Below are 25,282 nucleotides of genomic sequence, written 5' to 3'. Positions count from 1 at the left end.
GACAGAAGACTGCGCCGCTGCTTTGGGATTGGTAGCTGAGTTTTGTGTCGCGCCTTTTCTGACGATGCGAACAACATGGCGGCGGAAAGTGGTAGCGATTTTCAGCAGAGACGTAGAAGGCGCCGGGACCCGGAGGAACCGGAAAAGACAGAACTCAGCGAAAGAGAGCTGGCAGTAGCAGTGGCGGTGTCCCAGGAGAACGATGAGGAGAACGAAGAGCGCTGGGTTGGACCTTTACCTGTGGAGGCAACACTGGCCAAGAAGAGGAAAGGTAGCTGCAGACATAGTACCGGGACGAATTGGAGTGCTGCGTCCGCTGAGTAGGAGGGTTCAAGCCAGATCCGAAGAGGGATGATGTGTGGAGTTTTGTGCCCTCAGAACAGAGGGCCGTCCTCTCACTTCTGGCTACTCCATACTTGCGTGTCTTAACGAAATAGTGATTTAAGCGTAGTACAACGTCTTTTTGATAATATCTAACACTTTTGATCATTGATTTGTTATGACAGATGCTAAAACTAACATTTTCCTATTCTTATGTGTTTGGCTCCTCTCATTTACTCCCCACAGCAGCCACATGAAGTTGGAATTTCGAACTCTTATTTAGGTATGCAAAAGGGTACCAGTTCTCTTTAAGGCTTTAGTTCAGGAGTGGTGTTAATGTATTAATGTGTTGGGGCGCGAGAGGAAGGCGGTGCTTATTTCGAATCATGGTAGGTAAAGATAATTTCAACTCTGACACTTCCACTAATAAATTTTCGCCTCTAGGGAAAGTGACGTAAGCTTCCTAGATCACAGATTTGTTTTCATCCAAAACCCGAAGTCTGTGGTTTTGAAATCACGCTCTTGATACGATGGGCTGAGGCATTTTGTCACTAACGAGGAATAATCACAAATTATTATCAAATAAAAGGGGTGGGAAAAGGGGTAGATTAAGTTTTCTTGTCTTTGTTGTTTTGTTATCTTGTTTTTCTGTGAAATGTTTTCCTTAAGTATTTAAGACATTTTAAATGTGGTCTAAGCTCAAATCGTACTTTAGCACTTTCCCTTAAAAAACTTCAATGATTTGTCATTATTTTCTCTCTCTCTCTCTTTTTTTTTTTTTTTTTTTTTTGAGACGGAGTCTCGCTCTGTCGCCCAGGCTGGAGCGCATGCAGTGGCGCTATCTCGGCTCACCGCAACCTCCGTCTCCGGGGTTCAAGCGATTCTTCTGCCTCAGCCTCCCGAGTAGCTGGGGCTACAGGCGCACGCCCGCACGCCCAGCTAATTTTTGTATTTTTAGTAGGGACGGGGTTTCACCATGTTGGCCAGGATGGTCTTGATTTCTTGACCTCGTAATCTGCCTGCCTCGGCCTCTCAAAGTGCTGGGATTACAGGCATGAGCCACGGCGCCCAGCTCATTATTTTCATTAAAGCCCAAACTCCCTCACATGGCATATAAAGCCCTTTATGATGTGATCTCTCCTTACCTTCTTAGTGCATCTTCCATTATCTTGCTCTCCCAACCCCTTACTTTGTACTCCACCATTCTAAAATCACTCGAGAATCGGTCTTGTACTTTTTTTCCCTCTGGATTCCTACCCAGATATGGTGTTTCTACCGGGAATAATTTCCCTCAACTCTTCCACTGAACTGACTTTTGGTCAACCTTTAGCACTTAGCTATCATCTTCTCTGGGAAGCCTGTGACTTCTCCAGTCTGGACTGGATTTCTGAAGCACTTTGATCATAACTCTGAGGTAGTTATCTATCAATACTGAATTTACAGGTAGCCTTCAAATTTTATGTATCCAAATTTTGAAGAAGCTGTTTTTTTGAACGTTGTATATTGACACCCTTACAGTGCATTATCATTTTTACTTCCTGGTCCTCTTATTAAATGTTTCCATAGTAACCATTTTATTTATGGCACTTGCCGCAGTTTCTAATTATATATTTATTCATGTGATTGATGAATGTTTCTCTTCACTGCTAAGACTGTAAACAAGTAAGAACCAGAATCACGCCTTTTTTGTTTCATTGCTTGGTGTACAGTGCTTTGCCTAAGTATTTAATGACTGCGTATTAAAGCTTTTATGCTGGTCTTTAGCTATTTTGTTGCATATGAATATTTTTGCAAGTTCTTTTTTAATTAAACGAGTAAGGAGAAATGTAAAAATCCAGAAATATCGAAATGCTGATATTAGTGTTACCGGACAAGTGTCTTATAAACTTAATATAATGGAGACAGATATAAATTAGTAGGTGTGAAAATCTTTCCTCTTAATCAGTTATTTATTGTTTTAAGACAGCCAATAGTTGGCCGGGTGTGGTGGCTGATGCCTGTAATCCTGGCACTTTGGGAGGCTGAGGCGGGCAGATCATCAGGTCAGGAGTTCTAGACCAGCCTGACTAACATGGTGAAACCCCGCCAGTCTCTACTAAAAATACAAAAAAATTAGCCGGGCGTGGTGGCGCACACCTATAATCTCAGCTATTCAGGAGGCTGAGGCAGGAGAATCACTTGAACCCAGGAGGCAGAGGTTGCAGTGAGCTGAGATTGTGCCACTGTACTTCAGCATGGGCAACAGAGCAAGACTCCGTCTCAAAAAAAAAAAAAAAAAAAGCCAATAGTTTATTCAGTTTGAAGAAAAAAATTGAAACTAAAAAACATACATGGAATGTTACAAAAATATTTAAAATTTTGTCTAAATGGACAAGTATTTAACAATTTCAGCTTTCTAGAAATGGAGTCACCCCCTTTAACATGTTCTTTGGACATTAGACTGTTGTATATATTTTCAGAAAGACATGATTATATAGCACTATATCTCTTCAGGACAGGAACTGTGTTTTACTCTTCTTTATGCCCATGTGACCTAGAACGTATTTTGTTCTTAATAAGTATTTGTCCACAAGTGAACTATCACACAGAAAAAGGAATCTGGATCAGATAGGATTAAGTTTATCTACATACTACAGAAAAACCCAAAATAACGATGTTGAAGAGATAGAGCTGTACTTTTATGTGTAGAAGTACCAAGACAGGCAGGCAGTCCAGGATTGGTGTGGAGGCTCCAGAAGTTCCTAGGCTCTCTCCAGCTTTCTGCCCTAACATAACTAAGGTACAGCCCTCATCTTCATTTCTCTGAATGATTATTAAGATTACAGCAGTCATATCCCAGTTCCAAGCTATAGGATTGAGGAAAGGAAGAAGGGCACACTTTTTCAAGACTTCCTGTGACAAAACATTTCCACTTTTACTCATTAGCATATGGTTAAACCTCACTCCAGGGGAAAGTGAGAAAGGTCATGTTATATCTGGACATCAATATGCCCATATATAAATGGGGGTTCTGTTCCTAAAAATGAAGGGAAAAGTAGTTTATCAGACACAAGCCTGAAACAGCTCGTCATGTTTAATTTAGCAACTTTTTTAAGGCACGTTTGGCCATCGTTCAGTTATTTTATTTGGGATACATATAATTCTCCCCTCCCCTCGTTCCCTCCTTCCTTCCCTTCTTTCCCTTCCTTCCCTTCCTTCTTCTCTCCCTCCCTCCCTTTGTCTTTCTTTCCCTCCCTTCTTCTTTCCTTCCTTACTTCCCTCCCTCATTCCCTCCATCCCTTTCTTTATTTTTTATTTTTTTGCTAGTAAAATTGTTCATACCTCATATAATAAATCAGTATTTCCTGACATTCCTCAGATTACTACTCTTTCAGGTGGATTTTTTCCAGGTTTTGCCGTTGGAAAAAATTTGAGATACATTCAACTGGATACTCCCTAGGATGTTCTCAGGCGTAAAAATCTAAGAATTTTACCATGTTTAAATGTTTCAAACACAGTGTCAATAACTTGAAAGAGAATCAGTGCTTTAAATATTAACTGAGACATCTTACAGATGGCCACTGGACTCATTTAAGTTAGCACTAAATTATGTCTACAATGTTAGGAAGATGGTTGTGATATTTTCATGAAACTTTTTAATTTTTTTTCTTTTTCTTTCTTTTTTCTTTTCTTTTTTTTTAATAGAACATTCACATTAAGCCAGAAGCACTCATTTCTTAAGTCCTGGGGACAGTTAGCATGTATATAGTACCTGGGAACCTGTTGTAACTGACTAAATAATGACGCTATTCAGTGCTCTGAAATAATAGACGTTAAAACTGAGATAACATACTGGATTTTTTAATTGTGAATTGAGAAAAACTAAAATCCAGGAGAAAATACCAAGTAGAGTGTAGACAATTTTAAATAAAGAAAATACAAAATAGTATTTGGTTTATTTGTTAAAAATAGATCTTATACTTTACTTTTTTTTCTTCAGTCTTAGAGTTTGAAAGAGTCTATCTTGATAATCTCCCCAGTGCATCCATGTATGAGCGCAGTTACATGCATAGAGATGTTATCACCCATGTGGTATGCACCAAGTAAGTCTATCACATCTTTTTTACTTTGTTCTGAGTTTATTTAAAAAAAAAAAAAAGCTTCAATTTTGAGGTAGATTTATAGAGATAATTTTAAGATTTTATAGATTTTTAATTTCTTAAGTTCTGAAATAAAGGCCTACATGTTCTTTCCTATATCGTACAAATAATGCATTCTCTAAGATAGAACCCCTGAGTTTATATGTATGTCTTTGGAGATAAATGCCAAGAGGGGAATGAACCAGGTAGTGTCTGAGCTTCCCTGAAGAAGAGGGTACATTAGTTAAGATATGAGTAACTGGTACCTGGCCTCTTTGGCACTAGTGGAGAAAATGTGGGCTAACATACCCTAGGAATAGCAAAGGACCTTCAAAACAGATGAGTAGGTTCATGGAGAAGGATAATAATAGTACAAATTGAGCACCCCAAATATAAAATGCTCCAAAATCCAATAGTTTTTGAGTGCTGACATGATGCTCAAAAAATGCTCTTTGGAGCATTTGAGATTTTCTGGTTAGGGATGTTCAACCAGCAAGTATAATGTAAATATTCTAAAATCTGAGAAATTGAAACTCCAAAACACTTCTGGTCCGATACATTTTGGATAAGGGATACTCAAACTGTAGTAATATTCTACTGTTTGTTGAGCTTATAGTATGTCCCAGGTACTATGCTAAGGCTTTTTCTTTTTTTATCTATCAAGTTAAGGCTTTTTCATAAATTTTCTTATTTATCATAAGGATACTCTTGTGAGTTAGTACATGCTCTTCATTTTAGAGATGACGAAACTGAAGTTTAGAGAGGTTAGATAGCATATTAGGCTACTATTTAAAAGGCAAGGGCTAAATCCTAGAAGACTTTTTATTTCTTGTACGGGTTTTGAACCTGTGAGCAGGAGAGTAACATCATCAGATTTATTTTTATTAAAGGACCACCCTGGCTGTGGTGAGATGAATGGATTCAAACAGGGCAAGAATGGATACAGGGAGATAAGTTAGGAAGCTGGTATAGAAATCTGGATGAGATATGGTGGCTTGGATGATACTAGCAGTGAGTATGGGAAGTAGGTGGATTACTTTACGCTTTTTTAGATCAGTCTATTCTTGATGTCTTGAAGACAAATTTAATTTCATATATAAATCTAAATAAAATATTTATATTTCATGTAAAATAGGATAATTCTGACCAAATGTTAGCACCTTTTCTAGTCTCAAGTTCACAGTGTGGTAAAACAGTATATATATACATATTAGCATTGCTGTCACTCTCTTCTCAAATATTTTTGTTTTGTTTTTTTAACCCAAGACAATGGAAGGTAATACAGAGAATATAGGTTTTGTGGTGTGGTAGATTGAAAGCCACTCTAGCTATATGGACCTGAGGCAAGTACATTTAACATTTTAAAACTATTTCCCACTTATAAAATGATGATAAAAATATGTAGAGTTGCTGTAAAATTAACTAAGGTAATATGTACAAAGTACCTGACATATACTGGGTTTCCATAAATGATTTCTATTTTTACATACCTAATAGGAAAGATTCTTCTGTACAAAATCTTTTTGATACTTAAGTAACCAAAATACCTTGTATAGGATATAAAAAAAACTTTTGTTGAATTTTGTTGCATATGAAAGTAGTATGTTTAGATTTACTTATCAGCTACTGACAAATAGTTTATTTTCTTGTGAAAAGACTGTCTGTAGGGTAATTTTAGCAATAAGGAATCCAAAGTGTAGTGATTCCTAGTGAGATTTTTATTTTAATGTCAAATTCTAGTTCAATTCTGATCCTAGCTCTTGAGGTTAAAATTAGTACAGCTGTAACTGTTTTGACATCCAGAAAGGAGTTTCAAAATGTGCAGTGTTCTGTAATATAGTGGTCTGCTTAAAGAAGGGTTTTTTTTAAAAAAAAACCTATTATGCACAAGTCAGATTCTTAGTGAATGATTGCTTTGGGAATACTGAGTGATTCATAGATCTGTCTTAGAAATTAACTTTTAACATTTCATATATGCAGAACAGATTTTATTATTACTGCCAGTCATGATGGACATGTCAAGTTCTGGAAAAAAATAGAAGAGGGAATTGAATTTGTTAAACATTTTCGTAGTCACCTGGGTAAGAATTGCACCTCATTTTCTTGTAGCTCTTTCCTAAACTATACTAATTAAAGTTTAAATTTTTTAAATTTTTTTTCTTTGAATCATGCACACTTATTTTACTGGTATTTACTAGAATGTTTTAATTTCATTTATTGAAATAGGAGTTATTGAGAGTATTGCAGTTAGCTCTGAGGGAGCATTGTTCTGCTCTGTGGGTGATGATAAAGCAATGAAGGTGTTTGATGTAGTGAACTTTGACATGATCAACATGCTGAAACTTGGGTGAGTCTTTTTAAAAGTATATATATTTTAACTTATTGAAGTAATTTGTAAATCAGACTTTACCATTTAATAGGTTATTTCTAAATAGTATATTACCATATCTTTAAATAAAATGTACTGTTGGGTTTTGCTTGGAAAATTAGATACAGTGAAGCCTTATAATGTTTGGAAGCATCTGCTATGATTTGTTATCAATCACAGAAATTTCTAAACAGCATCATAACAAGGATTCCTTATATCCAAATTGACATTACTTAGTAATATTACTGGAGCTCTGTCATATCTAATTACTGGTAGTTACAGTTAACTTCCTTGCTTTACTTATTTCAGTAATATAGAATTGAGTTCCTATAAGATTTATTCACATTTTTGGAATTAAAGCTATTTATTGGTGACTTTAAACTTTGGAATATATTGATACTAAAACTATGGTTAGATTGTACAGTATTAAGACTGATACTTTGTTTTAAGCATGTCTTTTTTAAGATAACATATTGAATTTATACACATCTAAATGAATGTCAGCTTGAAAGTCATAACAGTGTCAGAAAGTTTTGGGACTCGCCTTAGTCCGCTTGGATGCCATAACAAAAAAACCATAGACTAGGTGACTTAAATACAGAAATCTATTTTCTCACAGTTCTGGAGGCTGGAAAGTCCAAGATCAAGGTTCCATCAGAGTTTGATTTCTGATGAGGGCTGTCTTTCTTACTTCTCCCTATGTTCTCCCATGGTTGGAGGAAGAAGGAAGGGAGAGGGAAGAAGGAAAGGGAGATCTTTTTTTCTTCTTATAAGGCTACAAGCCCATCAGATTAGGACCCCAACCTGACTCTTATGAGCTCATTAACCTTAATTACCTCCTGAAGACCGTGTCTCTAGAAATTCCAACTGATGGAATTCCAACTGTGGGCTGAATTATGCCCACAATTCAAATAATTTCACATCTTAGAATTTCCTTCAAAATCAGTTTATGACTTTATGAGCCACTAAAGGAAATAAATCTCATTATTTATGGTTAGAATGGCACAAACATACCTGTCTTGATCACCTGTCCTACTCCCCAGGTTTGTTTCCTCAAAGCTTTCCATTCACAGATATTGAACGTTTGCCCTTTGAGAATACCTGGAAGAGTATATTTCAGACTTTGATAGAAATTCTTGAAGAAGAGGTCTGGAAGGTTTTGAACATCAGCACCGTGGTTAGAATAATAGTGTCACTTCTCCGAATCTCTACTTTGAAGGGAAACAACATTCATTTTTGAGTGTTTTAGTACAATTGATTAGATCAGTCTGGATTCTGTTATGCCTTGTTCATCAGGTAGAATGTTTAAAGCTTTGAGCTTTAATATCAAGATTTAGTTAGTAATGAGAGTGTTTTAGGACAGTGTTTTTCTTTGAAGTATTGTCACAATAAAATATTTGATTTAAATATTTCAAGAAAGGATTTATAAAATACACTATTACATGCTAATCTATTTTAAAGTAAGTTATACATAGACTGTTGTACAGAGATCCAAAAAGCAATGTCCCAGAAGATCTTAAGGTCCAGATCTGATTAGGTTTCCTTATCTGCCCAAGAGAAATAAGTGTGCTGCTATATGCAGTTCTCTTCTTATGTTTTGACAGATCCTTAGAACTATCATTATACTGATGAGGTCAGAAAGAGAAAAAATAAGTAACTATTCTTAGCTGTTCCTCCCCATTCTGTGTCTCTGCTACTTTTGAGCAAGGAATCCAAAACTGTCTAAATCACCAGCCAAGACATTTTTGGTAGTGGGATAGGGAGGGATGCTTGCTTGTTGTGCTGACCTTTTTTTTTCCCTCTCAATTCTTTACGATTTTAGCTATTTTCCTGGACAGTGTGAGTGGATCTATTGCCCAGGGGATGCAATTTCTTCAGTTGCTGCTTCCGAAAAGAGTACAGGAAAAATTTTCATTTATGATGGCCGAGGAGATAACCAGCCACTTCATATTTTTGACAAACTCCATACATCACCTCTTACTCAGATACGGCTAAACCCAGTTTACAAAGCAGTAGTGTCTTCTGACAAATCTGGGATGATTGAATACTGGACTGGGCCTCCTCATGAATATAAATTCCCCAAAAATGTGAACTGGGAATATAAAACTGACACTGATTTATATGAATTTGCCAAGTGTAAGGCTTATCCAACCAGCATATGTTTTTCACCAGATGGGAAGAAAATAGCTACTATTGGTTCTGATAGAAAAGTTAGAATTTTCAGATTTTTAACTGGAAAACTCATGAGAGTCTTTGATGAATCACTAAGCGTAAGTGTAATTTAAATTTAACCGTACTTTACTTTTCTAAAAATGCTTTATTTTATGCCTTTTCTTGAAAGATCTTTTTTCTACACATAGACATTTAGATAGAATTATTTTTTTCTTAGCACATTAGAGATATTCAACTGTTTCTGTCTTGTAGTGTTGCTCTTTGAAGGTCTCTTCTCTAGGGGTTTATGATGTGCGTTTTTCAAGTCAATTATTGTCTTATTTTTGTGGTTATTTTGTTTTTTACAATTTTGTTTTGTTTGCAAGCTGTTAAGATCCTCAAAACTCATTCTAGGACCCCTTATCTTCTCACTCTTTATTCACTCCTGTCCCTATGACTACTTCTAAATTTACTTCTCTAACCTTCTATTACAAGCAAACCTGGTGCTATCTCTTGTCCTGTCTTCATAAATGGTGCCAGTATCCATCTAGTTGCTCAAACCAGAAATCTAAGAGTTATCCTTAACTCTTTTACGCTTCTATGTAATTCACTGGAGTCCTGCCAATTTTGCTTTCCAAATATACTTTAAATTCACCAATTTCTGTTCAGCACAGCTGTCACTAACCATAGTTCATGCTCTTTTGCCTGACCTATTACATGGCCTACTACCTGTATTTATTCTGGCTTCTTCCTAATATCCACTCTGCACCCAGGGCCATCTTTTACAAGCATATATCTGGTCATGTCATTCCTTTGCCTAGAACTTTTCAGTTAATTCCTTCTGTTCTTGGGATCAAGACCAGAGTCATGGCTTACCATGTTGTGATACCATAAGTCACCTTTCTCCCTGCCTTTTATTCTGCCATTTGGGTCTTCTTTTTATTTCTTGAACCTGCCTCCCACCACAGGACCTTTTTATAAGTTGTTTCCTCCACCTGGAGTGAGGCCCTCCCTCCCTCCTCATATTCCTCCATTACCTATTGAACTGGTACTTCAAATTTCAAATGAAGAGTCACTTCCCCTGGAAGGCTTTCACTAGTCATCCTGTCTTGCACAGTTTTTTTATTTTTTATTTTTTATTTATTTAATTAATTTATTTTCTGAGACAGAGTTGCACTTGAGTGCAGTGGCATGATCCAGCTCACTGCAACCTCCGCCCCCTGGGTTCAAGCGATTCTCCTGTCTCAGCTTCCCAAGTAGCTGGGACTATAGGCGTGTGCCACCACACTTAGCTAATATATATATATATATATATATTTTTTTTTAGTAGAGATGGGTTTTCTTTTTAGTAGAGATGGTTTTTTTTTTTTTTTTTTTTTTTTTTAGTACAGATGGGTTTCACTGTGTTAGCCAGGCTGGTCTTGAACTCCTGGCCTCAAGTGATCTGCCTGCCTTGGCGTCCCAAAGTGCTGGGATTACAGGTGTGAGGCACCGTGCCAAGCCAGCAGAGTTTTTTTTAATGTGACTGTAGATCACTGTTTCTTTTAGAGTATTTGATATGGTCATATTATTTGATTAATGTGTATCACCTCCAGTAGACTAAGCCCTATGTGATCTGTTTTAACTCATGATTCTATCTCCAGCAGTGAGAACAGTACCTCACACAAGAGTTACTCAAATATTTTGAAAGAGTGACTCTAGCCATCACTTGTTAGACCGCTAACAAGAATTTGTTACAGCATGTAGTCGTGGAATAAGAGTTTTTAATCCATGCAGTTAAGCGGTTTCTGTGATTGCAACTATTGCCATCAAGTGGTTCTCTGAATCCTCTGAGTCTGGATTGAACCTTTGTAGCAAAGTTTATTGTATGACAGTGTCAGTTCTTTTGTCCTTGGCAGTGACCAATTTGCATTGGATTCCCTGCTGTAAGCTCGTCATAAATTCTGTCAACTCTTTCTAGTGGCGCTCTTGATTTGGTGGCACGTGGTAATAAATGAGTTGGTTGTCTGTCTGTCTGAAGTAATATATTTCCAGACAAATGTGAAGATCTGTTTGCCAGCCAAATATCCTTATGACAAATTTTCTTGTTGGAAGAAGATAGCTTTCCACTCTGCTTTTAAGGAGAAACATTTATCGGTAATACTTTCTTTAATGGTGGCAGATAACTAAATATGACTTGCAATTTAAATATAATTTTAAAAGTCTATTAACTTGCAGCTCTTCCAAGATCCCTTAGGGAAAAAAATATTCAGAATCTAGTCTCTGGACACAAATCTCTTAACACACATACTCTGAGCTGCTCAATCCACTCTATTTGCTCATTGTTGTCTTCAACATTTGCTTAAATGATTAGCCTGAGGTGACAAGAAGTCAGTAGTAGAACTTAAGACAGAAGTGGAGATTCAGAATGAGAGTTTGCCAAAAAAGCCAACCATCAGTTAAATTACTTACAGTGCTAGTGACTAGTAAATGACTGGAATCTCAAGGAGGTGGTAGTGGAGGAGGGTAGTTTCTAACCAATCGGAATCCTAGTTTAACAGAAAAGAAATTGAATGGGATGGTGTAAATTATCTTTTAGTATTTATTAACCAAGGTCACTATATATGGCTGTGCAGTTGAATATCACAGAAGCCCTGCTATGAAGTCTAGAGCACTCTGAAAAAGATTCTGATCAGGTACTTACCAGGTTGGATAACATTTATGGAATACTTATATAGGGACAGATGACCACCTACAGACCTTATGCCTTAAAAACTGAGTCTTCTCTCCAGCAGAAATGATCATTAGCCCTTCCCTGCAAAATGTGTAGTCCAGCATCCTAGGCTATTCCTGGCACATGAATAAGCAGCGTAATATGTATCAGTCTCTCTGTCTTTGAGACTAGAGACAAGAAAACCTAACAACTAGGCTTTTTAACTGTTCTGTAAGACCTTGACCTTGTGCTTATACCCTAACACACATACCTCATTTTGATTTTTTGAGTTTTGTATATAGTTCTAACCTTATCTAGAAAACACAAGATTATGGTTAATATAAGCATGAAATAAGGATAGAATTAGATGGGACAGAAGTCTGGCTTATTTTCATCTGCAATGGAGAGCTATTTTTGAATGCTACTGTTTGATGCCCTGATTGTGTAGAAAACAATGTAAAGATCGTTACTATCTTTTGGAAGGTTCATAATATGTTAATACAGTTATTGAGATGTGATGCCTAACTTGAAATGTGTGTAACATCAAAAGAAAAGTAAACCAAATTTCCAAACTATAAAGGACACTCATAGAAATAGTCATGTCTACTAAATCACATGTACCTAATGGTAATCTCACTGCCCTGTGTCAGAATAACTTGAGACATTTTCTGAAATATTATGAATTTGTTATAAATTAGTGAGATGAATTCATTCAGCAAAAATTGAGTGCTTGTTATGTCAGGCACGTAACCTTGCTCAAGGACCTCAGAGTCTATAGCTGCATTATCCAGTATAAATAGTCACTAGCCACGTGTCTACTGAGCATTTGATAGATGGCTAGTCCAAACTGAGATATGCTGAAAGTGTAAAATACAAGATTTCAAAGACTTAATTTTTTTTAAAAGAATGTAAGTTATCTCAATTTTTTATATTGTTAATGTTGAGATGATATTCTGGATATTTTGAGTTTAATCAAACATTAAAATGAAATTCACCTGTTTTCTTTATACTTTGTTTAATGTAACTACTAGACACTTTAAAATTACCTATGTGGCTTGTGTTATATTTCATTGGAAAGTGCTACTCTGTGACTTTTAAAAGGCAGCAGATGTATTCTGTAGAGAAAGCAGTAGTTCTATTAACCAACCGGGTTTTGTTTTAAATTAGAAGAACCAGTTACCATTTTGAAATACAATTTTTTTTTTTTTTTTTTTTTTGAGACGGAGTCTCACTCTGTCCCCCAGGCCAGAGTGCAGTGGCGCAATTTCGGCTCACTGCAGCGTCTGCCTCCTAGGTTCAAGCGATTCTCTTGCCCCAGCCTCCCGAGTAGCTGGGATTACAGGCACACATCACCATGCCCGGCTAAGTTTTTATGTTTTTAGTGGAGACGGGGTTTCACCATGTTGGCCAGGCTGTTGTTGAACTGATGTCAGGTGATCCACCTGCCTTGGCCTCCCAAAATGCTGGGATTAGAGGCATAAGCCACCATGCCCAGCCTGAAATAATATTTTTTAGTGATTGGACTTACTAATGTCTATTTCATATTGTTTAGAATCCCTCTTAAGAAGTACAAACAGTTAGTGGCTCTTAGTATGTATTCTGCTTCTATTTAAATTCTCATTGCATATATAGATAGATGGGTTGATACAGATATAGGTATATGTATATAGAGTTTTTGTTACTAAATGGTTTATTTCCTAGATGTTTACTGAACTGCAACAGATGAGGCAACAGTTACCAGACATGGAATTTGGCCGACGAATGGCTGTAGAACGTGAGTTGGAGAAGGTTGATGCTGTAAGATTAATTAATATAGTTTTTGATGAAACTGGACACTTCGTGCTGTATGGAACAATGCTGGGCATTAAAGTTATAAATGTAGAGACAAACCGGTAAGCTTTAATATGAGGTATGTTTTTTAAAAATGTGTTTGTGGGGGACCATTTCCTCCATCATGGGAACAGTGGGAGTATTGTTTGTTCCAAGAAAAGTGGAATGGCCCCAAATGTCTAAACTTAACCAAATGTTTTGACTGGATTTTTCTGTGGTCTCTTGGTTGTTTATAATCTTATGTAGAAAGTTTCCACTCATGTTTGTAAAAGAAATGGAAAGAAGATATGCATAGTTTCAAGTTGTTGTGTGTTTTTTTTAACAAGTTTGTCTGTCTTTTGCTTATTGATTTAAATTAGCCTGGTTCATGTTAAATGTTGCCAAAGATTTTAACCACAGAATTCAGCATTACTTCCTGCTAGACATAAAATCAAAAGTTAAAATGCATGAAACCACAGTAAGCCTTTTTTGTGAAAACAGTCCATTTGGTCTTAGTACAAAATAGCTACAATCAGATACTCTCACTGAATGTAAATGAACAGAACTTAATATTTTAAGGAGAAAAAAATGTCCTGTACATTTCCATGTATAAACATATTTATATTGTAGTTCTTGGCAATACAAAATCTTTGAAGTTTTGCAGAACAGTTAACAGACATGGAATTTTAATAAGAATAGGTTAAAACTGTATAAACAAATGATTGATTGTTTTTAATAGACCTTACTTTTTTGAACAGTTTTAGGTTCACAGCAAAATTAAGAGGAAGATACAGAGATTTTCCATATACCCTCTGCCCCAACACATGCATAGCCTCCCCATTATCAACATCCCCCACCAGAGTGGTCCATTTGTTCCATTGATGAACCTACATTGACACCCAGAGTCCATAGTTTACATTAGGGTTCACCCTTGGTGTTGTATATTCTATAGGTTTGGAGAAATGTATAATGGCATGTATCCACCATTATATTATCATATAGAGTAGTTTTACTGCCTTCAAAATCCTCTGCTCTGACTGTTCAACCACTGATCTTTTCACCATCTCCATAGTTTTGCCTCTTCCAGAATGTGATATAGCTAAAATCATACAGTATGTAGTCTGTCCAGATTGGCTCCTTTCGGTAATATGCATTTAAGTTTCTTCCATGCCTTGCCACAGCTTGATAGCTCATTTCTTTTTAGCACTGAATACTACTCCATTGTCTGGATGTACCACAGTTTATCCATTCACGTACTGAAAGACATCTTGGTTGCTTCCAAGTTTTGGCAGTTATGTATAAAAGCTGCTATAAACATCTGTGTACAGGTGTTTGTGTAGTCATTTCAGCTCCTTTTGGTAAATACCAAGGAGCACAATTGCTGGATCATATGGTAACAGAATGTTTAGTTTTGTAACAAACAGCCAAACTGCCTTTCGAAGTGGCTATACTCTTTTTGCATTCCCACCAGCAATGAATGAGTGTTCCTGTCACTCCACATCTGTGCCACCATTTGGTATTGTCAGTGTTCCAGATTTGGGCCATTTTAATAGATGTGTAATGGTATCTTGTTTTAGTGTGGATTTCCCTGGCAACATAAGAGGTGGAGTATCTTTTCATATGCTATTTACCATTTGTATATCTCTTTGATGAAGTATATGTGAAGGTCCTTGGGACATTTTTTAATTGGGTTGTGTTCTTATTGTTGTGTTTTAAAAGTTCTTTATATATGTGTATATATATACATATATACACATATATAATACACACACATATATATGTGTATATATATACATATATATGTATACATATATACTTTTTTTTTTAAAAAAGAGTCCTTTATATATTTTGGATAACAGTCCTTTATGAGCCGTTCTCCTAGTCTGTGACTTTTCATTCTCTTGATTGGTTTTTTGTTGTTGTTGTTTTTTATTGAGATGGAGTCTTGTTCTGTCACCCAGGCTGGAGAGCAGTGGCACGATCTCGGCTCACAACCTCTGCCTCCTGAGTTCAAGTGATTCTTGTGTCTCAGCCTCCCTACTAGTTGGGATTACAGGTGCCTGCAACCATGCTTGACCAATTTCTTGTATTTTTAATGGCGATGGGGTTTCACCACGTTGGCCAGGCTGGTCTCGAACTTCTGACCTCAAGTGATCTGCCTGCCTCGGCTTCCCAAAGTGCTGGGATTGCAGGTGTGAGCCACCGTGCCTGGCCTCATTTCTGTTTTTTAACCTGAAAATTATAGCTGCCTACCAGTTTAAATTGATACCTTTTGGGGGGTAGAGAAACACTTTTAAAAATCTTTCACTAGTTATTTTGTACATAGATAAGATAGTTGATTCCCAGCTTTTATCTGTAAAGTTGTCATAATTGGAATTAACTTCGGTGATTCTGTTGTATAAAACATTGTTATATTTTTAGGTGTGTGCGGATTTTAGGCAAACAAGAAAATATTAGAGTGATGCAATTGGCTTTGTTCCAGGGGATAGCCAAAAAGCATCGTGCTGCAACTACTATAGAAATGAAAGCTTCTGAAAATCCTGTTCTTCAGAATATTCAAGCTGACCCAACAATAGTCTGTACATCATTCAAAAAGAATAGATTTTATATGGTATGTGTAAGTACTAGGAGATTAGATGGTAATGTTCCTTCCAGTTTGGTTTGACTTTTCTTTGTACCTTCAACTGAAGAGAATGTTGGCACTAATAGCAGACTTCCTAAACAACCAGAATACCATCTTACATTAATATTGTAGAATTTTAAAGTAGAAGTTGATTTTAAGTATTTCTGTACTGTTTTCCATCATGTTTTGAAATTTTTCAACCTCGTTTCCACAACTATTTGTGTTGTTTTAGATAGTAGGAAGTTAGTGGTTATAGTCATAATTACATCCAAAATAGTTTCACTGTGGGATTTTAAAAGTGTTTTTATTTTTTCAGCCTTTACTCTTGAATATAATTTATCTTCCCCAAATTAGCACAGCTTCCTTCTCTAAATGCATTTCCTTTTTTACCTTTTGACTTTTATTTTAATGGTGCTACCTTGGAATTATATATTCCTGTGGAATTTTTTTTTTCTCTTCTGGAGAACTAAAAGTACTTTGCATGTTAACTAAGACTGAGATAGTTAAAATCAAACTACCGTGCCATGAAGGAGTAGCACAATTTTATTTGTTCATCCAAGCAGGAAAATCAAAAGTATAGAGACCTATGCCCTTGCATTCTATCCTTCACAATGGAATCAGAGAACTTTTTAAGACCCAAACGTGACTCTTATTTTCTGCCTAATACCCTTTAATGGTGCCCCAGCTATCTATGCTGGCTGGCCCTCCTCTCTTCTGTAGCTTTATCTTTCTTCATTTTTCATTCATTTGCTACACGAACCATACTGAAAGTTCACATGTAGTTGAGTGTGCTTTTTAAACTCTGGGCCTTTGCACAGGCTATTCATTCTGCCAGCCACACACCTCTCTCCAACTCCTAACTCATACTTCAAGTTTCAGTTTGGAAGCCCCTCTGTTTTTTGGAGATGGCGTCTTGCTCTGTTGCCCAGGCTAGAGTGCAGTGACGTGACTTCAGCTCACTGCAGCCTCTGCCTCCTGGGTTCCAGCAATTCGCCTGCCTCAGTCTCCTGGGTAGCTGGGATTATAGGTGCATGCCACCATACCCAGCTAATTTTTGTATTTTTAGTAGTGACAGGGTTTCACCATGTTGGCCAGGCTGGTCTCGAACTCTTGACCTCAGGTAATCCACCTGACTCAGCCTCCCAAAGTGCTGGAATTACAGGCGTGAGCCACCGCACCCAGCCTGGAAGCCCTTTTTAACATCAAGTCTGAGTTAGATGTGCCTGCTATGTTTCTCTTATGCTTCCCCTGTCATATGATGTGTCACACTTTTTGTGTGAACATCAATAATTTATTTTTTTTGGCCTCTGACGCTGTGCTCTTCTTCTGAAGATAAAATCCATAAATACAGGCACTATGTCTTCTTCACTGTTAAATCCAGAAAGTTAGGAAATGACTATAGCATTACAGTATATTCATTCATTCCTCCAAAACATTGTAAACTGATGTAATGCTATTAAGGTTAACAGCATTTGATAAATGTATGAAATAGCAGTTTCCCTACCCCAACCAACCTTCCATCTAAATGGGTAAATTCTTTTAAGATGAGAATTTCATTTACACCTTTCAAAATTGTTACTAAAAATTTATTAGTATATGAAGGAAAAAAATTAATCGTTTTACCTTTAATTTAACTTTGTTAGGAAGTAAAAATTACCCATAAAAGATAATTCTTGGCCAGGAATGGTGGCTTATCCCTGTAAAAACAGCACTTTGCGGGGGCCCAAGCAGAAAGATCATTTGAGCCCAGGACCAAGACCTGCCTGGGCAACATAGCAAGACCTCATCTCTACAAAAAATTTAAGAAGCTAACCAGGCATGGTGGTGTGCACATGTGGTCTCAGCCATGCTGGAAGCTGATATGGTAGGATCTCTTGAGCCAAGGAATTCAAGGTTGCAGTGAGCTATGATCACACCACTGCACTTCAGCCTGGGTGACAGAGCAAGACCCTATTGCTAAACAAAAACAGGCAAAAAAGGATATTTCTTGATATACACTAAAAACACATACACTAATTTTCCATCCACTTTATTCAAAAAACTTATATTTTTTCTTTTCCAAGTTTACTTGTGTGTTGATTAAAGTATATATATTCATTATAAAGTTTGAAAAAATAGAGAAACAAAATAAGTCATTCACTGTAGCTTTATACAGCTAACATTGTTATGAATTTTCTTTGAGTCTTACTAGTACATATTCTTAAGCAAAACTAAAATGGTATGCATATATATGAATTTTGTGTCCCATTTTTCAGATCCAACAAGAAATAAAAGTATAATTTTACAAATCCATATATGAGCTAAATCATGATAATTTTTCAGATCCAACATCATGAAATAAAAGTATGATTTTACAAATCCATATATCAGCTAAGTCGTAACTTTAAAAAATTCATATAAACAGATAGTACAACAGACATGCCATTCCTTTGAAAACTGGAGAATAGGATGTTAAGGTGATAGCATCCTAACTTGGTTGTTTATTTGGAATCTATCCAGGCAGATCAAGGAATGACATTAGGCAAGATAGGGATGGAGGCACTAGCTTTACGTTCCCATAATTAAGTTACATCAGATAGAGGTTGCTTAGGAGAGAGCATTTCTACTTAAAGTAAAAGAAACAGGCCTTGAGAAGTCCAGAGTTTTAACAACTGAAAGGTTTTTCTCAATTCTTCCTAGACCCCGAGGATCTGAGATTTCTACAACTTCACTGAAAATTTGCATTCTTTCTCCTATGCTTCAGGGTTTAGAGTCTAGGTCAGTTGGGACTGTGAAAAAAAATTAAGGATCCATTTCAGATTCATTTTTGTGAATCCTTATTCTACCTAGCATGGGGTCCTGCTTATAGTAGTAATAACAACTGTTAATATGTATATAGTACCCTCTATGTATTAGGCACTGTTCTCCAAGGACTTAATATCTATTCGTTTAATCTTCACAACTACCTTCATTGCAAGGTAGGTACTGTTATCATCATATATGAGTGAGGGAAGAGAAGAAATGAATTCACATCCCCAAAGTCACAGAACTGGAATTCAAATCCAAACAATCTAAATAATGAACTGAGCAACAAACAGGTGGCATGTTAGGCCTTACTAGAAGGCATAAGTCGAGAGCTACCACAAATGAAACAATTATTCTTGTTAAATGTTTGCCCAAGAAAATTTCTAACCAAAGAAATTAAATTCCATTTGAAATCAATGTGTTCAGTATGTTATGTGGATCCTTTTCATATTAGACAATGTAAAAATAATTTAATTGCCTGACACATCCTGTATGATAAGTGATTCCTGAAATAAGGATTCTGATGTGAATTCTTACATTTCTTAAGTACTTCATTAGAAATTCTATTGTTCATAAAATTTTTACCAGATGAAAACTTTAATTCGTTGACTCACTTTTTACTTTCCTCCTGGAGTTTACCAAACGAGAACCAGAAGATACGAAAAGTGCAGATTCTGATCGAGATGTTTTTAATGAGAAACCTTCTAAAGAAGAAGTCATGGCAGCTACTCAAGCTGAAGGACCTAAACGAGTTTCGGACAGTGCCATTATCCACACCAGCATGGGAGACATTCACACCAAACTTTTTCCTGTTGAGTATGTATAACAACTGTTTTTATTGGCTTATGTAATTAAGAATGTAAATGTGTATATCTGAAGAAACCATGCAACTTAAAATTCCCGTTACTTTGACTTAAGGAATTTTGAAGAAATGTTTGATAAAAAACATCTGTTCCTGAGATTTCTGATAAGTGTTACGGTAGAAAATGGGAAATTTTTATGCATATATACTTTATAGGTTCATTACGAGGACAAAATGTATTGGCTATGAAAGTGCCGAGTGTAAACTGTAAAGTGATACACAAATGTCTATCACTGTTACTGTTAACAGCACATCTGAACTCTAGGTTTTGTGGATTGCTTTGCTTTCCTCTCAAAGCAAATCCTTAAGAGAAAGATAATTAGGTTTCCTTACCAACAGTTGCTAGATACCTACTATCTCTTTATAGTTTCAGTAGCTCTGTGTTTTAAAAGTGAACTACAAGCTGGGTGCAGTGGCACGCACTTTTAATCCCAGCTATTCAGGAGGTTAAGACAGGAAGATCAGTGGAGGCCAGCAGTTTGAGACTAGCCCGAGCAACACGGCAAGATCCTATCTCTTAAAAAAAAATTTTTTTTTATTAGCTGGGCATGGTGGCACGCACCTGTATTCCTGGCTATGCTAGAGGCTGAGGTCAAAAGATGTCTTGAGCTCAGGAGTTTGAGGCTGCAGTTAGCTATGGTCAAACCACTGCACTCCAACCTGGGCAACAGAGTGAGACCCTGTTTCTACAAAAACAAATTACAACAAAACCGTAAGGGCTTCAATTGAAAAAAAGGTGAACAGTTTTCTGGACAGTTTAAAAGACTGTAAAATTAATATACAATGTCAAATACAGTAGAGTATCTCTGGCCATTCTTGACCCAAAAAATGACATCTTTTACAACACTTTTACTTAAAAGTTCTTATTTATTAACATTTTGAATATGAACGTTTTATACCATATCTTGGTACTCAACAAATAACTAGGCAGCTCTAGACTCTTGGACAGTCTCACTTTAAGTGCTCAAAACCCATGTACTCTTCGGCCTTGTTTGCTGATGTACTTGGGTACAAGATTCTCTTGGTTCGTCCATTTCCAGCTCTTAGAAGTATTACATGGTAATGAACTGTATGAAATAATTGCATAATTTTCAGTTAATATTATTGAGAAAGCTTCATACTGTGAGTGTGATTGTCATTTAAAGTTGAATAAATTTAGATGTCATTTCTATGATTAAGGTTTTGGCCAAGAGTATGTCGCTGTAGCATAACAATGCTTTTGTAAGAAAATGACCTTTCCCAGGAACTTAACCTATACTACTACATGCAGACCTATAATACTATATGGAGTAAACTAACTAAAGATATTGGGCCAGGTGCAGTGGCTCAGGCCTGTAATCTCAGCACTTTAGGAGGCTGAGGCAGGAGGATGTCTTGAGTCCAGAAAGTCAAGATCAGCCTAGGCAATATAGTGAGACCTTGTCTCTTAAGAAAAAAACATATTTTTAAGGTGCTGTGGCTGTATTTTTTTTGACTGCTAAATGACCTTGAAATTTTAATACTGTCAAACTCAAATATTAGTTAAGCAGTCATGTTCTAAAGATAACTAAGTTAAACAATAAGAATATACTACTTACATGACCCTCCGTGCTTGTCCTGAGATTAGAGATTATGAAAAAAAAAAACAACTGTCCTTCTGAAACATTCAGAAGACATGGAAAGGAAACATCATTAGGAAGCAGAACTGCAAAGAAAACTGTTTTAAGATGCTCTGAATAGGTTTCATATTTGTAACATATGTCTTAATAGGTGCCCTAAGACAGTGGAAAACTTCTGTGTTCACAGCAGAAATGGTTATTATAATGGGCATACATTTCACCGTATAATTAAGGTAAGTTACATAAATTTCATGTCATATAAGAAATACTGTATTATTACATAGCAAGAGATTTAAGCGCAAGGAATCTTCTTCTCTCACACTTATCAGTTTAGTGGAAAGGAACAGGAAAAATACACTATGGAAGCCAAAGGAGGAGTGGATGGTCATAAATATCAACATCTAGAATCAACAGGAATAGTGGCATGATTAGAAACACTGAAGCAATATTTTGTCAGCAGCTAAAGTAAAGGGTAAGATAATGAATAAAGGGTCATGCTGAGATAACATCAGTAACCTAGGTAACCTCTTTGTCGTGGCTAGATAGGGTCTAGATCTAGAAGATATGATTTTTCAATCATAGAGGAGCCACAGTGCCATCTGATCTGTGAGAACCTGTAATATACCAGAGGAGGAGAGAGAACTCAGCCCCTGGATTTTGTTGAGCAGCTTTCCATAAAGTGGATGGGGCACTGATACAGTGCTTGGTTTCTGGCAGGTCAGAAACGGCAGGATGAAAAGTCAGATCTCAGGGTCCTAAAGGAATTAGCGAAAAGGCTTTCCAGGAAATCCAGAGTATTTGGGGAAAGGGAGAGGGAGAAGAGGAGGGCAATTATATACAACATAACATACAGATCCTAAAATTTATAGTATTAACTGGCTTTATTTAGGTTATTGAGAAAGATAGAACATGTCTATAAATGAGAAGACGACCTTTGCATTTATGTTTCAATCAAGGTGGTGGTTGAGCAATGGAAATACATCATCCAAATTTAAGTGTAAGGGTTTAATCAAATCACTTTATAGTGACAGTTAATATTACACTGAATACAAAGCACTCTTGGCAGAAATAAAACTTCAAAGCGTACATATATAGAAAAGGACAGTGTAATGTTTTTGTGTACTTTCTGTTAAGGGCTTTATGATTCAGACCGGAGATCCAACAGGTACTGGTATGGGAGGAGAAAGCATATGGGGAGGAGAATTTGAAGATGAATTTCATTCAACATTACGACATGACAGGCCGTACACACTCAGCATGGCTAACGCGGGATCAAATACTAATGGATCCCAGTTTTTCATAACAGTAGTACCAACGGTAAGTACAGTATCATTGTTTATAAACTACAGATTGATAGGTTATGATGTAAGAGAATGAACTCAGTAGAAGAGCTGCATTATTCTGTATTTTCTGCATTATTTATATCATCTACCAGAATACAAATATGAAAATGATCGAGAATATAAAATTATGTGACTAATCAGTTTAGAATTGGTAAAACAATACTGCCACTGTAGTAAGAAATACAATGGACTACGATTCAAGATACTTGAGTTTCAATCTCAACTCTGCCTCTACTGATGATGTAACCTAAAATAAATTATTTCACTTCTGTGAGCCTATTTCCTCATCTTTAGAATACAAAGATTAGAGTATATGAATTCACAATTTTGAGACAATTTCCCCCACATTTTAGTATCTCTGAAATCAGAATACATTAGATTTGATGAAATACAGTGTAAGGTAACCTAGCTCTATTGCTATGCCATAACACAAAATTATAAAAATTACCTAGTTTTTGTTTTGGAATTAAGCACTAAGTGATGAAGAAGGGAAAAATGTAACTACCTTCTGCCAGGCACATAGTTTTATGTAGTATTCACAGTACTTCTACTATCAGTATCCCCAGTTTTCAATAATAGATGAAGAAACAGTGAGACATGATTAACTTGCCAAAAGGTCAAGTAGCCAAGCTAGCATTTGAACTCCCACCTGTCTAATGCCAAAGTATGTGCTGCATAAACTATTTCAAACTGCCTCTGAATAAACTGTTCAGGTAAGAGTCCTCCAGAGACCTTTTAAAGCCTTGGCCACAATTCTGTAAGCCATGTGAAGTAACTTACCTTTAGGGAAGATCTTCCAGTTCCCTTTGGTCTGAAAGATGCAGATATTTAATTAAACATTATACTATGCTTCTATTTTTTTAATACACTGGAAATAAATTTTAAAAGCTGCTACATTTTTATTGCTGAGAAATTATTGTACTTCTTTTTAAATATATGCTAAAGGGGAGCATAAACTTAAATTCTCTTTAATTTGCTCAACCAGAGGATATAATTTAAAGAAATTGGGGTTTACCAAGATTTTCCATTTGTCCTCCAACACAGCCTTGGCTTGATAATAAGCATACAGTATTTGGACGAGTGACTAAAGGAATGGAAGTTGTACAGAGGATCTCCAACGTCAAAGTCAATCCCAAAACAGATAAGCCCTATGAGGATGTCAGCATCATAAATATTACTGTCAAGTAAAATAAGATTTGTTTTAATGTACTTGCAAATAAAAATACAATATTAAACAGATTATTTTACATTAGGAAGCTTAGGACTTGCTGAATATACAGATCATGTTTCAAAGATACAGTATTTTTGTATTTTTTATTAAAGCCTATTTTTTAAAAATTACCTTTGACTTTTCTCGCAATATTTCTAATCCTGGGAGGTGATAAATTGAAATGGACTAAACTCAGGCAAACAGCACTCATTATAGGTAATTTCTAATCAGCCTCAAATTAAATATTAAATAATTACAGTACTCTCCTCCACCCCCTTTCCCATGGTTTTCTTTCTACTGTCAACCATGATCCAAAAATAGGTGAGTACAATACAGTGAGATATTTTCAGACAGCAAGACCACATTCACTAACTTTTATTACAGTATACTGCTATAGTTGTTCTATTTTATTGTTGTTAATCTCTTACTGTGCCTAATTTATAAATTAAACTTTATCATAGAGATATATATATATGAAAAAACAATATATATGGGGTTTAGTATCATCTGAAGTTTCAGGCATCCACTGGAGGTCTTAGAAGGTATCCCGTGCGATGACAACTCTATTAAATAATGACAGTGGTACACAACTGTGCTTTACTTTTTGAATACATGCCAGATATTCCGCCCTTATGTTTAGAGGAGTGCAGATCCCTCCTATAAGAAAAAAATACTAGGATCTGATATTATATGTCATTTCCTTTGTTTTACAAGGTTTCAATGCCAAATATTTTAGTCTTTTGATAATTGTTTAGTAAGTAGTGGTGAGTAAAGCCTCAATAAACAGGAAGTTACTTTGGTCAAAGTGTTATATTCCTTAATAATTATGAAATATTCTTTCAAATGAAAGATTCAGAATAAGTGAATACCTGAGTCCTTAGTTTATTATATGCAGGTTGATTTACTCTTTCAGATTATTTTTCTAACACAGGTAAACAATTTTTTCTGTCCTCAAGTTATAGTATATCTTTAGAAAATATACCATTAAGAAGTATACATAAAAATTTTGGTATCTAACAATGGAGAGATTAGTAGAAATTGGAACAGTAAAACAATATGAGCACAAATTCTTATATTGATCTTCTTCACTTACACTTATAACTAACTTCATAACTATTAAGACTCACTGCTTCGTTTCCAGAAAGAAAGACTCTTTCAGAAACTTACAGGAAGAACATTCTCAACAGACCTGTGTAGGGAATTTATATTCTTAAGTTTTAAATCGGCTTAAACTTTTCCTTCTATTGATCAGCAGGATTCTTTATTTCGTGCTACAAAGTTGTGAGATAGATAGGAGATTATGCCAGATTGTGCTCCTGTAATGTATGCTCCTTTTTAAAAGTAGAACTTAAAGTTAGACATGAAAATGACTTTTCAATGTGAAATTTACTGTTTCTAATTTT

The 25,282-nt window shown here is 36.0% G+C and overlaps 1 protein-coding gene across 3 annotated transcripts; it reads left to right on the top strand.

Annotated features, from left to right (window-relative positions):
- The first annotated feature begins 59 nt into the window (after positions 1-59).
- PPWD1 (peptidylprolyl isomerase domain and WD repeat containing 1) lies at positions 60-24,010 on the top strand. 3 transcript variants are annotated; one of them, XM_003827432.5, is made up of 12 exons: positions 203-271; positions 568-604; positions 4,301-4,403; positions 6,420-6,520; positions 6,666-6,786; positions 8,630-9,077; positions 13,352-13,542; positions 15,881-16,070; positions 19,501-19,682; positions 21,478-21,559; positions 22,461-22,643; positions 23,714-24,010. In XM_003827432.5, the coding sequence occupies exons 1-12, from the start codon at positions 203-205 to the stop codon at positions 23,855-23,857; spliced, it is 1,851 nt and encodes a 616-aa protein (XP_003827480.1). In that variant the 3' UTR covers positions 23,858-24,010. The 3 variants fall into 3 exon arrangements, with proteins under 3 accessions (XP_003827479.1, XP_003827480.1, XP_008951021.1); XM_003827431.5 differs by lacking the exon at positions 568-604 and having other exon boundaries at positions 60-271; XM_008952773.2 differs by lacking the exons at positions 203-271; positions 568-604 and having other exon boundaries at positions 4,352-4,403; positions 6,420-6,445; positions 6,764-6,786.
- Positions 24,011-25,282: the final 1,272 nt, after the last annotated feature.

This window comes from Pan paniscus, chromosome 4 (genome assembly GCF_029289425.2).
Source record: "Pan paniscus chromosome 4, NHGRI_mPanPan1-v2.0_pri, whole genome shotgun sequence".
NCBI classification, from domain to species: Eukaryota; Metazoa; Chordata; class Mammalia; order Primates; family Hominidae; genus Pan; species Pan paniscus.
This window is presented reverse-complemented; position numbering and strand designations above follow the sequence as displayed.